General features: G+C 46.4%; 1 protein-coding gene across 5 annotated transcripts in view; it reads right to left on the bottom strand.

The window, feature by feature from the left end:
- GPSM1 (G protein signaling modulator 1) overlaps positions 1–16,187 on the bottom strand; it is a 1,136,422-nt gene that overhangs the window by 368,470 nt on the left and 751,765 nt on the right. For all 5 annotated transcript variants that reach the window (XM_069609568.1, XM_069609567.1, XM_069609566.1 and 2 more), the window contains exon 10: positions 12,777–12,847. In XM_069609568.1, coding sequence (XP_069465669.1) covers positions 12,777–12,847 — 71 coding nt within the window. The remainder of the gene's footprint in view (positions 1–12,776; positions 12,848–16,187) is intronic.

Genomic DNA, 16,187 nt, shown 5'->3' with positions numbered 1-16,187 from the left:
CAAATGTCATTAACACCTGAAGACAGTCGGTATGCGTTTCGTGTTTCCTTTCATCTCATTGAAGACTTTCCAGAACTAGTGGGCAGACCCCGCAACATTGATGTGCCCGGTTTTCTTAATGATCCAGCAAAAAATGCTCAATTGAACAGACTCCTGAGAGCTATTGCGTCACAACTAAGAAGCAACTCTGGACATCCACTGCTAAGAAGAGCCTTAGAAGTGGGAGATCCAAGATAAAACTTTTCATCATCCTCACACTGGGAACAGAGCAAGGAAGCAAACACGTAGTTCTTCATGCTGCTAACGTAGGACAGATCGAGAAAAGCAAAATCGAGGATACCAACATCTTGGTCTCATTTTTCTTATTTTTTCTATTCCTTCATCATTGTTCCAGAGTGGAGTAAATGAGGGAAAGAGAGACTGTTCAGCAACTCGACCTCGAAGGACCAAGTGAAAGGAACAGAGACACAAACTTCACAGCCGTGTTTACCTTTTTCAACCTTTTTCTTATTTTTTCTTACCTTCTCATATGTTCACTTTTATTTTTATTTTTATTTTTCCAATATTTTATTTTGCGTGATTTGTAACAAACCCATCCTTTCATGGTGTCACTGTGAACATTTTCCTGTATATCCTCAGGGCCAAGGCGAGTTGGAAGAGTGCCCTGGGAATGCGGTTCCCACAACAATACAGAATAAATATGATGTGCTGAAAACGATAGTCTAACCTTTTCCCATAGTCTAGCAAAGGAACTGTACTCCATACTCAGAGACTATCATCATCACTCGCAAGAGGGGGGGGACATTGAACAGCACTTGTCACTTTAGTGTTTACTGAACTATTGAGCGACGAGATTAGAATAAGAAGAAAAATAAAATATGGACTATGGACTTGTTTGAAATGGGGGCCCAAAACAGTAACTTAGTCGTGCCACCAGCGGAAGGGCGCACCCGGTTTCCTGGAAGGAGATGATGTAGCTGTCTTTCAAAGCCATTATATGTATATGCATAGTGATTATTGTAGTATTTCTGTCTCCAACTATCAGAACTGCATTTTTTATTGGTGCACGAAGCATCCCAATGTCTGTGCATCCACCAGGTAATGAACGTCTGGGCCCCACAAAAGCACCCAGACCTTATATTGTCATCCCTGTTCCAAGAAAAACTGATGATAAAGCAAACGATTTACAGTTGAATGTAATTAGCAGTAATATACACTTGAAGCAATGAATGGTGAGAAAAGCTGGAGACAGGGTCAGCACGGAATGAATGGCAGCACTGTCCGTGGCACGCACCTATACACTGAGTGCACACGAACAAGGGCAAGAGTCAATGGCTTTGCAACCGCAGGCCAAAACAACTGAAAGAGAAAAGTCACCCGTGGAACAAACAGCTCCAGAAAACAGGGAACCAAGCGAGAAACCGAACAGAGATGGCATAGCAAAATCCCTCAATAGAACGGAGGAAGCCAGGAAAGAACTCACTGAGAAAACACATACGGTAGTCGAGTAAGTGTTTCCGCTCATACTTAGAGCAAAGAAGCTACATGAGGAGCTGGGCAAGAAAACCACTGAGACAGTAGCAAAGAGCACGCCAGCTCCAACGCCATAAGTAACTGCCGTGCCTACGACACTGCCACGTGATGGGAGGATGATAAGCCAAATGTGGTGGGAGGAGTTCTACAAAAGAGTGCATGAGAGGAGGAAAATAAATGCAAGCCCCTCCTATGCTACTGCAGTGCAGAAAGTGAGACCTGCACCACCGAGGATAATACCTGAGAGACTACCTGAACGAAAGAGCAGCACAGACGCATTCAGAGACATAGTAATAGCCAATTACAGAAAAATGTTAAGAATCAAGAGAAGCCCATATGAAACTGACAACGAACTAAACAATTACTTGGACAACACAGCCCACCTTGGAAACAACATTTGGTACCAATACATGAAGGAAGTAGGACGACGGCAATCAGAAGGAGAATGTTTCGTCTGTGCACTCTTGCCGTACAGCATGGGCAAGTCCAAAATCTTTGTGGCTGTAGAAATCGATGTCCCCACAGCACACTGTATGTCACATGTAGCGATGTGCAACACCAGAGGACAATTTATGGGAAGAGACGCCTCGTTGATATGGGCCAACGAAAAGGACTACCCTGATGAAGACGGGTTTGTCCAGGACATCAAAACAAGAAACAGGGTGCACACCAAGAATCATGTGATTAGATATGAAAACCCTGACGTCAAAGGATCAGGAATAAGGTGGGAAATAAACTCAAGACTGAACGTCCAAGGGAAAACAGCAGAAGAAGCTCAAATCTGGAAGAACCGAGGCCAAATGCAGATCTGGGGATTAGTAGTTTCCCCAGATGGTTGGGAAGAAGGAGTCGTAATCTGCCGAGCTTGGATGGTCCTTGGGGCCTGCCAAGAAGCAATAGCAAATTCACAAAGACTATGTAAACCACTATGGCCAAAATTGGTAAAGCTGTTAACGTGGGTCGAAGACAGAGGAGGCCCCCTGCAAATAGTACCACTGGAAAACCCGAAACTGTGCTTTAGAAGTAATGGCACGAGGAAAATGGGGGAGAACCAAAACTGCGGATGAATATATGAAGCCCCGGGGATGTTGCAAGGAACCGCAGTCCTGATGTACCATTACTGGGCATGTGGATCCAAGGCCTACATAAGACTACCGAGGAACTGGGGAGGCATATGCACACTGGTGAACGTCCACGTTCCTGCACTAGTGATACCAGAAAATTAACTGAATTTGGAAATGTTCCCGAAGCAGATGATCACCTGAGGAAAAGAAGGTCTGTGGAACTAATGTCAAGCATGAAGAGAGAGAATTACTTCTCCACCAAATCAGAGGACGCATTTTATGCAATTCTCTACGAACACAGGCTGTTTAGTCTGACTTCATCCATATTTACAACAATACTCTTGCCGCATATCCAAGTTGGTGCAAACACCAAGTGGTTGCAGATAACGAGATGGGAATTACTGCAGACCAACAATACCACCATAAAAGGATTCAACGCGATCAAAGAAGAACTAAGAGCAGTCCGGCTGATGACTCTCCAGAACAGATATGTGCTTGACATGATCACAGCGATGGATGGGGGTGTTTGTGCAAAAATTGGAGAATCATGTTGCACTTTTATACCATCACACAACGAAGAAAATGGAACCCTCACAGAGGCCATAAGCATGTTGACAACCCTAAAGAACCAGATGATCGATGAAACAGATGAAGTGGATGACGACAGCTGGTTTGGAAACCTATTCTCATGGGTCCCACAATGGATGGCTGAGATATTCAAGTTTCTGGGAGTCTTGCTAGCAAAGGTGCTGCTAAGATTCTGTGTTATCAAGAGAATCATCACACAGTGCCAGAAAACTGCAAAGAAGGCCATTGGGATGAAAATTATGGTCGGTGTCGAGCCATGATGGAAGCCCAGAGACCTGACAGATGAGGAGATAAAGGACTTTGTGAAGGCCAGTGAATTTGCACCAGAGGGAACAAAATTCACTTATCCCAAGAAACGAAGAAGGTATGAAGGCAAATGGATTTACTGCAGTCCAAATGGACAATGCCAGTTGATGACCTGGAGCAAAGATGAGCATGTGAGAACAGCAGGAAGCTTGAAAGGGGTGATAAAGATATGGACACCAAAATTGCATACTTTCACGCCATCTTGTGTAAACCCAGAAGACGATGAACAAGAATCTGAAGAATCAAAGAAACTGAATATAAAGGAGAAAGCAGAAGTGGTCGATGAACCGACTAGAGGGGGGAGTGTAGAGGAGGTCCCAGATATGACCTGCACCCCTGCCCCTCATTGCGAGTTGCCAGTAAAGTACTCGCCGAGGTACGTGCCGTATGAGGAGCAAATGAACCAACAGAGAGCCACACTGGGACTCTGCCCCGTGTACATAAGGAGATCGGTACCGGTTGAAGCAGCCATAATAGGACAACCCTGGGCAGCACGGTACCTTATCAGACAGCCGTACCAGCCGCTGATGCAACATGAGGAATACCTGCACACGGTCCATGAGGAGACCCCTAAAGCCTTAATGGAAGGCCAATGGAAATAAACCATGGGCCTGAGCAGCCCCGAGAACAAACAGAATTGGCTACTGAAAGCATGTATGCCAGTATTAGTAACTGCAAGGATAATTATAACGGATACAGGGGGGAGACACTGGTAAAACGTAAGAGAATGGTGCCATGAGACAAGATGGAAGCAACCGCCCTGTTGAATGTGTGTAAATAAGCTTGAAACGCAAGATGCTAAGAAGTAGCTACTGCCTACAATGCTTAGTAGAAGAATAGAGCGGCAAGCGCCAACCATATATCTACCTCAATACAGCACAATGTACACGTGTGACTCCATTTTGTGAAAGCAGAAATGTACCCAGGCGGCCAAAGGCCTGACAGGCCAAGTTTTGAAACTCAGCAAAGAGGCTCATGCCGGGGAAATGGAGATTGACCAGAGAAGGGGAGGTGAGCATGAGCTCACGAGACTCCAACTACAGAGCATACCAGCCCGCCCATGAAGGTCAAGATAAGAGAGGCCAATGCAGGTGGCCAAGCGAACACGGAATTAAATGCACAAAAGGCTGGAAACTGAAGCAGATTCATGGTGAACCAACACGTGACCAGACAGGCACGAAGATGTACACCGCATGATGTCATCCAGAACCCGAGGATGCCATAACTTTTCCTGATAAGAGACTACAGACCCGAAGCCATACCCAGCCAACTAATTGACACATAGCCCTAAAACACTGATTGATGGAAGGGAGGAAGGGTGAATCTTGGGACACTAGGCACCTGGGTGTCTATTCTGCATGCTGCTAATTAAAATGGAGATTTATGTTTAGGCGTGTAACTTGCCCAATCACAATGGGCCATGTAATCTAGGGTCCTATAGACACTGTAACCAATGAGACGTCGTACTTGTAGTGTCGTCAATCACGTGTGTTGTAGAGGGATGGGCATAGACGCCCACCCGATAAGAGTCATCCAATCCACTCGGTTTATTTCCATACACAGATATAGCACCTATACTTAAGTTACCTTTCCCAACCAATTATATTGCGTGATAATTTTTTGTAGAAGTAGACGTCAATTAGGATGAATTGTGCCCATAAAAGAAGCTTTTTGACTGAAGTTTGGGGAAGTCGGGGTGAGGCAGGTGTTCGTGATGCTGCTGATTTCCATTTGCTAATGTGTACATCATTAAACAGACTTCCCTTTGCCAATTTATTGAGTCTTGGTTATTGAATCTTGCCGGAGTATGTGAATCCTGCACTCTGTCCTCACATGGTGCAGCTATCTTGTATAACTGGTTTTCGAGGGTGAGTACTGACCAATGGGCCCGTCAGTAATTTCCTCTCCTCGTCAACACAACCCAAATGGGAGACCTATAAAATGGAATAAGCCTTGTGGGGTGGAAAAGGTACCTGCCAATACCCTTTCGACAGATCTAAAGTGGAGATGTATTTGGCTGAGCCAAACTTTTCAATGAGATCATCTATCCTCGTCATGGTATATAGAGTTCAACTTTCTAAAGTTGATGCAAAACCACCACGATTCATCCAGTTTCGCAACCAAGATAATAGGGGAGGACTAAGGACTCTCAGAGGGCTTCATTATATCCACCTTGAGCATTTCCTCAACCTAATGTTCATTTATTTTCTTCCAATCTCAGTGATTCTTTAGGGTCTTAAATTAATGATCTTCCTTGCTGCTGTTCTGATAAAATGGAATAAATTGTTCACCCTGCCTGGTTTGTCTGAGAATACCCCCAGTAAATCAAGTATATCGCTCTTTTGGGCGGGTAACAGATCAGAGGGAACAAATGTGTGTCATCTACCCGTGTCAGCCACGAAGGCGGCCATAGTGATGCTAGTATCTTGGTTAGGGTCTACTCTCCAATATTTTAGCAGGCTAATGTGATTACATTTGGTTTTCCTTTGTCTATCTGTTGAGAGACAGGATAATACAATGTTATATGACCGCACTATTTGGAAATCATCTTGTTTTCTGAAGTAGGTAGAAGATCAAATACTGATTGCCTCACTGAGAAGGTACGTGGTATGGCCCATTCATTGTATGTAACCTGCTGTTGTTCTTGTGCTTGCCCCCCAAGTGCTGATTCATGATTTCTCTTACTTGTGCCATATGGGCTTTGAACTTCTGTGCAGTCTGAGAAATAGTCAAAATAGCTTCTACTTGTTCTTCCCAAGTTTCCCTTAGCATGTCTAGAACATCCTGGGGCTCTCTCCTATGGAGTAGTTTGAATGGGGAATACCCTAGGGAAGTGTGGCGTTTTATTCGGGCTGCGAACAAGGCCCAGGGTATCATTACATCCCAATTCCTTCCGTCAGCCTCAACCAGTTTTTGCAATATTTTCTTATGGGTTTGATTGAAATGCTCAACCAGACTGTAGGTTTGAGGATGATATACTGAGGTTTTTAAGGTCTTAATATTGAGCATTTCTTTGACTTCTTGCATTAGCGTGACATAAAGCAAGTACGATGGTCAGTAAGTATTTATTTTGGTAATCCTAACCTCAAGAAAGATGGTAATAGGTGCTTAAGTATTTGTTGCGTTGTGTTATTATGTAGGTGAAAGGCCTCTACCAAACAGTCCCGTGGGGGTGGACACCTCTGAGGGACCTAGTATGTCGATTGCAATCCTTGAAAAGTGGATTTCAATGATGGGTAACAGCTGCAAATGGGCAGGCGGAATAGGAGGTGGTTGCTGTTTTTTGACAGACTTCACAAGTTAGAACAAAGTTCTTGATATCAACTTAGACTCCTGGCCAATAAAATCTGGGAATGATCTGGCTTTGAGTTTGTCCTTCTCGCTGGTGTCAGGGTGCCAAATGGGAGTGTGCAAGTTCGAGAACTACTCGCCTATGACTCAGAGGGACAACTAGTTGTTTACGTCATATGCCCTCAGTGGTTATGTCCTCTTGATAAAGTAATCCCTTTTTTTAGAAAAAAGATGGGACTAGCTTGACTTAGTCCCTTCTCTTCAGTAAAGATCTTACGAAAGGCCTCCGTAAGATTGGGATTGTTTCTTTGAGCAAAGGCTAAGTCAATTAATTGAGTGACCGCCTCTACTTCTTCAGGAATTTTCTCTACTTGGGGAAGGTCTGACTCCCCAAGCCTCTTTGTTCCCCGCTCTGTCTCTGTTTGTTCTGTTACTTCCTGTGGTAGAGGGACTAAAGTTTTTCTCAAGAACACCTGGGGCCAACTTCTCTCCCTCTTTTATGGTATATGGGCTATTCCTATGGTTATGTAGGAGGACTTTGATGTCTCCGCGGAAATCCGTATCAATGACTCCCACTATAACCACTAAGCCATATTTCCATGCCAAGCCAGACTTGGATAAGAGTCTAATATAAATTCCTGGAAGAGGGGTTAAGTTTAATCCTGTAGGGATTAGTTGGTAGCATTACAACCTCCTTAGTACTGTGTAAATCAAATCCTATGGATTCAGCTGTGGCTACTGTAGGGGCTTAGGGGATTTGGGGCTTAATCTAGCAAATAATACGGGTCCCCAACTTTTATCAGATGGAAGACATCCCAAACGCCTCCGAAATATTATAGACTCTAATATCCTTAGGTCGCGTGCCTATAATTCACAGCACCTCAGATGGTGTTGCATATTGGAGCTTGTTTTCTTTTACAAACTTATCGCATTGAACGTAGAAGTCCAAGACAAGTCCTGTAGGACAACTCCCTGACTTCTATGGGGCGTCAATCACAGAGAGAGAGCGAGAGATACGTAAAAGTACCCCAGACACCTTCTGGGAAGCCTGCAAAGACTGCCAAACTCAGTCATAAGAGTCACCGGAACCAAAGGAACTGCTTGAGTAATTCCACTCCAACATCTTGCACCCACTTGCGGTAACAAACGCAATTTACTGAAAATTCCCAGAACTGGAAGATCAAGCAACAAACAGATGGTTAGCTCCCAAACGAGCCAGGATGAAAGGAAAGAGTCAAATCCGAAAATGACACTGGAGAAGAACCTTGGAAGTGAGTGCCAGAGACCGCTGTAAACTTTGTATGAGTAGATACCACAAGGCACTGCACTGGGCTAAAGAAGCCCTTAGGGGCCCAATCACCCAAAAGTCAAATCCAACTTCTGAGCTTTTCAAAGTTTACAGAGAAGTAAATGAACTGGAATAGCCCAAGAAAATCAACTAACAATGTACCCCACCCCCCCCGCACTTCTGTGAGGATCTGCTCACTTTTTGAAGGCTAAAATTAGACTAATTCGGGATTTAATTTGCAACCCCCTAAAAAAGCCCACTTTGACTGAATTTCACCTCCCAGAATGCCATTGACCTTACTTACGCACTTATTCCCCTCAGAGGACTGTTCACGCCATCAGTCTTCTAGGAAAACACATACTTCTTGGCACCCCGATCTGACTGAGCCAATGAATGCTTTCTGCCACTAAGGAGTAATTACTTGGGTGTCAAGCATGCAATAATAACCTCATGTTGAAAATAACAACAGCAGACCCCAATGAGCCAGCTAATTACTGAGTACCATATTATAATAGTCTGGAGCAAGATTGCGGAAGGTGAGGTTACTCTGCAATCTAGAGAATAAGTGGAAGCAACTACCATCTTGCTTGAATGCCAGTCTGGATTGAGAATATTCAGAAGTAGAGTGGATTGGCTGGCAAAAGAGAATACCTCCTGACGTCTTTGGAACCAGCACACTCAAAATTCTTAATCCTCCCAGGCCTATCTGCGGCCTACGACACAATAGGCCATAAGCTCTACATTGTCCTTCTGGAACAGGGGGGTAGTATTTCAAGCATTGCACTCAAATGGATCCTGTCCTCATTGCCAAATTGCAATAATAAAATCAAAAGCAGCATCTCTTTATCAAATGAGTACTTCACCTGTGGTGTACCCCAAAGATCCAGCCTTTCGCCAGTCCTGTTTAACATATATATGTGACTCCTGGAGATGTCCGTAATCGCGCACCACCTGCCATTCCATATGGGTTCTGACGGTACACAGCTGCACATCCATCTGGGAAATAAGCGAGAAGGTATCGCATCCTGAATGAAGGAGAACTATCTGCCTGCGAATGGCTCGAAAAACAGATAGTATTCCTGCCGGGGATGCACCCAAAAACGCTGTAGCTTCCAAATGGCCCCAAGAGTTGGGCGAGACACAACTCCTTGCTCAGAAAGTAAAAAGCGTAGGACTGTGGTTTGATTTAGACCTCTCTTTCATGCAACACATTCTTGCCGTTAGCAAGAGTGCAATCTGCCTCGGCAAGTTGCTGAAACCATGACCTGGTTTCCTTCAGTCGGATGATAGGATCACACTCGCTAGACCTGTGCTCGTCTCCTGCCTTGACTACTGTAAAGCAGTGTGTGTAGCAGCGTCTAGAAGGGGTCCCAGCTTCTCCAAAGGATCAACAATCTGACAGCCAGGCTGTGCATCACCCCTCGGAAATCAGGAGGCATCGTTCCTGTTATGGTGTTTAACTGGGGCAGCTTATGTATGATGTATAGAACCTTGCTGCAGTGATGACACCTTGTAGTTCTATGCTTTGTTATTAGAATGTTACTGTTTGAGTTAGTTCAGTTGATGCTGCTCTTTGAGATGGCTGGGGGTCTTTTGTATCCAGCTTTACCTAGCAAGCAATAAACCATATATTCAATCTATTTGGAGTGGTTCTTTGCTTCAACATTTCCATCCTTGCAAGAGCTTCACTCGCTCCCTTTCGCTTTGTGCAGAAATGTGACTAGGGTAAATTATATAGGCACTCATAGATTCTATGGGCCTCAATATGGGTCCGGCAGAAACCGTGCCGGTAAAACCGGCACGTAGCCGCCGGACCCGTAAACAGTTACTGGCACCTGGCTTGCCGGTAACACCGGGGTATTACAACCCCGGCGGCCGGAAAGCCAGGCGCCGGTAATATGTTGTTCCCCATTCCCATAGCGTCCCATAGGACTCTTATGGGAATGGGGACCACAGAAACACTGCCACCGGTAATAATGCTGCCAGTGCTTCCGTGAAAGTCTGTGGGCGGGTGCCGATCTGCCCGGCAAGTGAGACCTGCCAGACCCACCCACCTACAAGACTTGTACTTTTCTGGTCTGAAAACAATGGTGCTGGTAAGCTTACCGGCACAGGTGTTTCCAGACCGGCAAGGTCAGCATGAGGCCCAATGTCACATGTTTTTAGAAAATAGCAACTTGGATTACTTTGGTTGCTATTTTTTTTATACTAGAGCCTAGCTGTCCCGCAAGGAGTATACCTTTTACAGAATCAAATAAAAGGCATGCATGCACCTGGATGATGTCCAATGTCTAAACCATGTACTCCAGAATTGGCCCTGAAAGAGGCTCACCAACAATGTTATGTTATTTATAGAGCGCATGTTCATCGCAGGGGTATCGTGGTGCCACTCGACAGAAGGGCATGACAGGGAACCCGAGTTAAAATAGATACATTTTTAAAGCCTGGCAAAAGGCCAGATGGCTAGGCATAGACTGCAAAGCACTAGGAAGGGAATTCCAAAGAACGGCGGCCGCCGCCGAGAAAGCTTGGCCCCCAATCTGCCCGAGCCTAACCCTAGGAGCTTGCAGGAGCCCTCTGCAGAACGAAGGGCTCGACCTGGGACATGCGGGCGAAACTTGGCCCGCAGAAATTCTGCCACCTGACAGAAGAAAGCCTGATAAACCAGGCAGGCCGCCTTAAATCGAACGCACTTGCCAGACCTTTCAGAGCCATTTAAAAATCAGCATGGACCCAAGGTTAAGATGTTGCACCTGATTAAGAATTCAGCATTGGTTATGGCTCTGTGTTGACAGTGCCATAAAATTACAAAGACTATCTGATTAGAGAAATAATTATAAAGTATGCAAAATACTTTGATCTCCCAACCAGACTTTATTTCATCAAACCCACACTGTCAACATGTACAGCTCGTTACCGTACCTTTCCGATCCTTGAAAGTGCGATTTTAAAACACTTTCATAGGCCTCTAATTTGCCACCGGTAATGGGCTCCTTGCTATTTCCGGACAGTGCATGGCATCTAGGTTGACTGTAGTGATATCTGGAAGAGTAACATCTACCGTCTGTGCTATTGAGATCGCCCATTATTCCAGGTGTGTGTATTGTTTGGAATGGGTTGCGAGTGTAGACCAGAGAACAGAGGGTGCAGTCGTGGTGTGACCACAAGGAGATAACGGGGGTCATTACAAGGTTGCCGGTCCGGAAACAACAGGAGCGGTAAGCTTGCTGGTACCGTTGTTTCTGGACCGAATAACTACGAGTTCTGCGAGCGGGTGCCTTTCCGCCCGCCAGGTCTGACCTGGCGGGCGGAAAGGCACCTGCACGCAGACCTTGACAGATGCACCGGCACCATTAATGAATGGCGCCGGTGCATCCGTCCTCCCCATTCCAATGGAGTCCAATGGGACTCGAATGGGAATGGGGAGTAATATTTTCCGGCGCTCGGCAATGAGGAATTACCGGGACCGCCGGGGCTGTAATGCCCCGGTAAGTCCCCATTCCCGGGCACCGGAAAAAGAAATGACTCAGGCGGCACCCGTGCCGTTATCGCTAGCACGGCGACCCCCGAACACATAATGATGTCCACTGAAATCAAAAGTCTAGAACTGCTGAGTACGCAACAACAACAAAAACCTAAAGGAAACATATGCCAGCCTCATAAGTTAATACAAGAACAAACTGTCTAAGCCTAAAGGACAAATAAATCACTCGATTTAGACATAAATAAAATGGTATAGCAGATATTCGATCTTACATTTCAACCTAAGTCCTCTTTTATATTCTAGTATCACTGTCCTAGGAAGGTGGTGCGTAGGACGGCAACAGGAGGCGTTATTGTGAGTTCTGGGTCCACTCCCCACCTACCCACGTAATATGGGACTGGGTGACCCGCTCCCCGTGGTTCCCTCCCCTGGTTGCTCGCAGACCCCTTGCTGCCAAATTGCCTGCCTTCGCCCTCCCCTGTTTTTAGCTCCCTGCGTCTGCGTCCTTGTAGCTCTGCTTCACCTACGTGCAGTGATCGAAGTGAGCGGGAACGCTTGGGAGCGGTGTTCCACTACTTTTTTTTTCCGTTTACCATTCCTCTACTTTTCACGACCATATGCACCATTCTATACAGAGGATGTGACCATTCATGTCCCTGTGCAAGTGTAAAGTTGTAATAGGAGCTTTAGTTACTAGTCACTCAGACTATTGCAATGCCCCAGACCCAACACCTTGTCACATGTTGCACTAGACTTCCGCCTACCCTCTCCCCTGCCGAGACCACAGTTCCACTAATTTTTTCAGTGCACTTCTACCGCGGCCTACGTGTACTACCCCTATGACTTGTAAAACACTCTGTTGCTTTCCGAAGCTTGGGCAGTGCTCAATAAATACCCTCACAATAGTGATACGAATTATGAGTTCAGGGACTTGTTTCTATGCTTGCTGACAGTCTGATCCTCGGAAGGAATTCTTCATCACTCTGCGAGTTCTCTTGCTATAATCTGGAAGGGCTTGGAAGCCACATTGTGATGGCGGCATGCAGGATGCAAGTACAGTTGTGTGATGGTCAAAGCACGCAACAGTCAGAACTAGATATCTAGGGCTGCGTCCGACCTCTGGAAGGCACTACCTGTTGCACTGTGGGTAAAGTCCTGGGCAGCCTTAGTGGCCCCTGCTTAATCACTCATCCTTCTAAAACAGAGACAAAATGGGCCTCACCTTGTCCGAGGGAAACTTTATGAAGTCCAAACTGTCCATGCTGTTTCTTTGCACCCTCTTAGGTCTGGCACCTGCGAAAGCAAACCGGAAATCAATCAATGCAGAGCCAGGCATCAGTATGACTAATACACTTAGGAGCAGGCTGCTGAAAGCTTTGGAAATATGAAAAGGGTGGACGTGCTCATAAATCCATCATGCATTCCATTTGTCTGGCCAGAGAAAGGCTTGTGAAGATTCAAGCAGCAGCACTTATGCACAGAAACCCCCCACTCTATGAAACGGGCCCACTTTAATGCTGCGAGTATTGTCGGTAGGTTACTGTATTGATAGAAGCAGAGCTTTGCCTATCACTTTTTGATTTACTTCCATCGATTAAACATTCCCTCACTCATTTTCTTTCCTGCAGCAGAGTTAATGACTGGATACCCCTGGCGGGGGCGCACCCCCCCACGGACATAAGTACCCCGAAGCTACCACAGTAATGACCTGGTGCAGTATACACGCCTATCAACATAACATCACAAGTATGCGCTTTGATTGGCACAGAAACTAATGCTGTGCATTTAGAATACCGCACTTTTGACGTTTCAATGATACTGCTCCACCCCCACCAGTGGGTTATAGTTATGGGCCTCATTACGACCCTGGCGGTAGTCGTGCCGGTAAAAACGGCACCGCTGCCGCCAGGGTCGTTTTTTTCCAGGTGCCAGGCAATGGGGAATTACTGGGGCATTACAGTCCCGGCGGTCCTGGTAATTCCCCATAGCCAGGCGCTGGGAAAAATGACTCCCCATTCCCATTCGAGTCCCATAGGACTCAATGGGAATGGGAGGGACGGTGCTACCGTCATAGTCTGCGAGCCGGTGCCGGAAAGGCACCAGCGCGCAGAACTCGGAGTGGTGCTTTAGTGACCTACCCAAGAGAGCCATTTTTCATTGTAGACATGCGGGTCATATAGATTTCAGGTGTTTTTTTTGCAAAGACACCTATGATAAAATGGGGAACACAGAGGGCAGGGAGGGTTGGCAGTGGGAGTGCCAGTGAGCCAAGGTATGGAGAACAGATCATCTACTCTACTTGCTATGTATAACTTAAAGGGCCTCATTACAAGCGTGCCGATCCGGTAAAAATGCTGGTAATTCCAGCTTTGGCATTTTCACCAGACCGGCACACTTCAAGTTTGCCGGTGGGGGCCACGGATCTCCTGGCAGACCTGACCTGCTCGGAGTTCGGGCTCCTACCGGCAAACAAATGCCTGAACCACTGGCAACATTACTAACAGTGCCAGTGATTCAGGAAATCCCATCCCCTCGAGTCCTATGGGACTCCATGGGAATGGGAACTTACCAGCTCTCCGCCGCCTGGAATATCCCGGTAATACCAGGCTATCGGGCGGCAGAGATGGTAAGGCAGAGTTGCCGGTATCCCACCAAAATTTCTGGTGGGATACCGGCAACCCTGTATTGACCCCAAAGTGTCTTGCTCAGATCTTCTCTCCTTAATCAGCAGGTAGCGCAGGCTATCACTACAGCGGAAAGGTGGAAGTATACTGAAAAGCTGTGTCATTGCTGCACTTGCACAAAAAACCTCTTCTTTGGGACTGAGCACAAGTTTACAGGTAATGGTAGAACTTCAGGATTGGACAAACAGGGGAGTAACAGAAGGTTCCACATAACTCAACATCATTCATACCCTTCACATTAGAGCAGGGGTGTTGCTAGGTCTGGAAAAGACCCGGGGCTACGTTAATGTCGGAACTGTTGGGACCGGGGGCTAGCTAGCCTTTTGGCTGTTGCTCCTGAGATTCTATCCGGGGCTACAACCAAAAGACCCGGGGCTATAGCCCCCTTAGCCCCCCCTAGCAACGCCCCTGAGCATGCTTACCACCTGCGGTAATAATAAACACGCTTGGCAGCATTACCCTAGGTAATACCACCAAACTCTGGTGCCCTTTATCTTTCCCTTCCTTTTGTGGGCTATGCACTACCTCTGGATGCATATTAATGTACGGGTCTTAGACAGCACAGAGAACTGGTGCTTGGCCTTATTCCCTGGGTGACGCTTCTTCACTAACAGGTTATAGCCTTCACCTTCTGGCATCAGTGCCCCATCCGCTCCATCCTCTGATGAACAAGCGGAGCCCACCAAACCGAGAGGATGCCACTGGCCCCCCTCGCTCCACCCAGAAGCGCACTGGGAACCAAAAGAGGCCCTCGAAATCATATTCAAAATGGCCCCAAATTACACATTTTCAGCAACCCAAACCCTTTTCCTGTGAGAACATTTGGAAATAACATAGGTTACCAAACAAAAGAGCACAAAGCTGCAGAGGCCTACTGAGAAATCTCCAGAGTTCCCCATAGGCCAGTCCAGCCCTGGTTCCAACTCCAGCAGCAGAAACATTGACCAATCAGACACTTACGATGGCTAAACGAAAAGAAGTTCTATCTTTCATCTTGTAGACAGGCGTTGTGAAGAGACCGCTAAACTAAACAATATGTGGTGACCAACAAAGGCCCCGAATAAATATTTCCCAAACTCACCTGCTTATGTAGTTACAATCATAACATACATTGTTGAGTGACACCCAGAGCGCATGAACACATGTACACACACCCACCCACGTGCAGACACACGCGCGCACACACACACACACACCCATGTGAACACACACATGCACACACCCATACCCACACACTCATGTGCACACTAAGTGGCAACTAGGTGTACCTGTACGTTTTGGGACTGTGATCCTAAAACAAAGGATTGTATAATGCTCATAATAGCATTTCTGGGGCCCACAGTAAGGTTTGTTAAAGGGCTTCTAGATTGTGTTTAAACCTAAATATGATATTTAGTGAATCACGTAAATTCAAGTTGATTGTATTAGTTGCATTGATTAAAAGTTTTGGAAACTCAAAATAGTATACTGGGCCTCATTACGAGGTTGCCAGTCCGGATACAATGGTACCGGTAAGCTTGCTGGTACTGTTGTATCCGGACCGGCAAACTCTGAGTTGTGCTCGCGGGTGCCTTTCATCCCAGCAGGCCTTGCCTGGCGGAATGAAAGGCACCCGCGAGCACAGCAAGCCTGTAGTACCGGCACAGGGCTTAAATGGGAATGGGGATATACCGGCACTCGCGAAAGGGCAATTACTGGGTCTGGTGGGGCCGGAATACCCCGGTAATTGCCCATTCGCGGGTGCCGGATTTTCTTGTCGGTTTGGAGGTAGCCTTGTCGGTTTTACCGGCAAGAATACCACCAACCTCGTAATGAGGCTCACTGTATCTGTATCCCTTGGATTCCATATTGGGGGCTTGCACCCGAATTTTCCCTTCCATGGTGTATGCCTTACACCGCTAATGGAGAAAGACCCCTTATCAAGAAAGTTACATAAAAATCAAAGCTAC

This window comes from Ambystoma mexicanum, chromosome 8, assembly GCF_040938575.1.
Source record: "Ambystoma mexicanum isolate Mex_15411 chromosome 8, UKY_AmexF1_1, whole genome shotgun sequence".
In the NCBI taxonomy this organism is placed as follows: Eukaryota; Metazoa; Chordata; class Amphibia; order Caudata; family Ambystomatidae; genus Ambystoma; species Ambystoma mexicanum.
The sequence above is the reverse complement of the archived record's forward strand: the minus strand, read 5'-3'. Positions and strand labels throughout refer to the sequence as shown.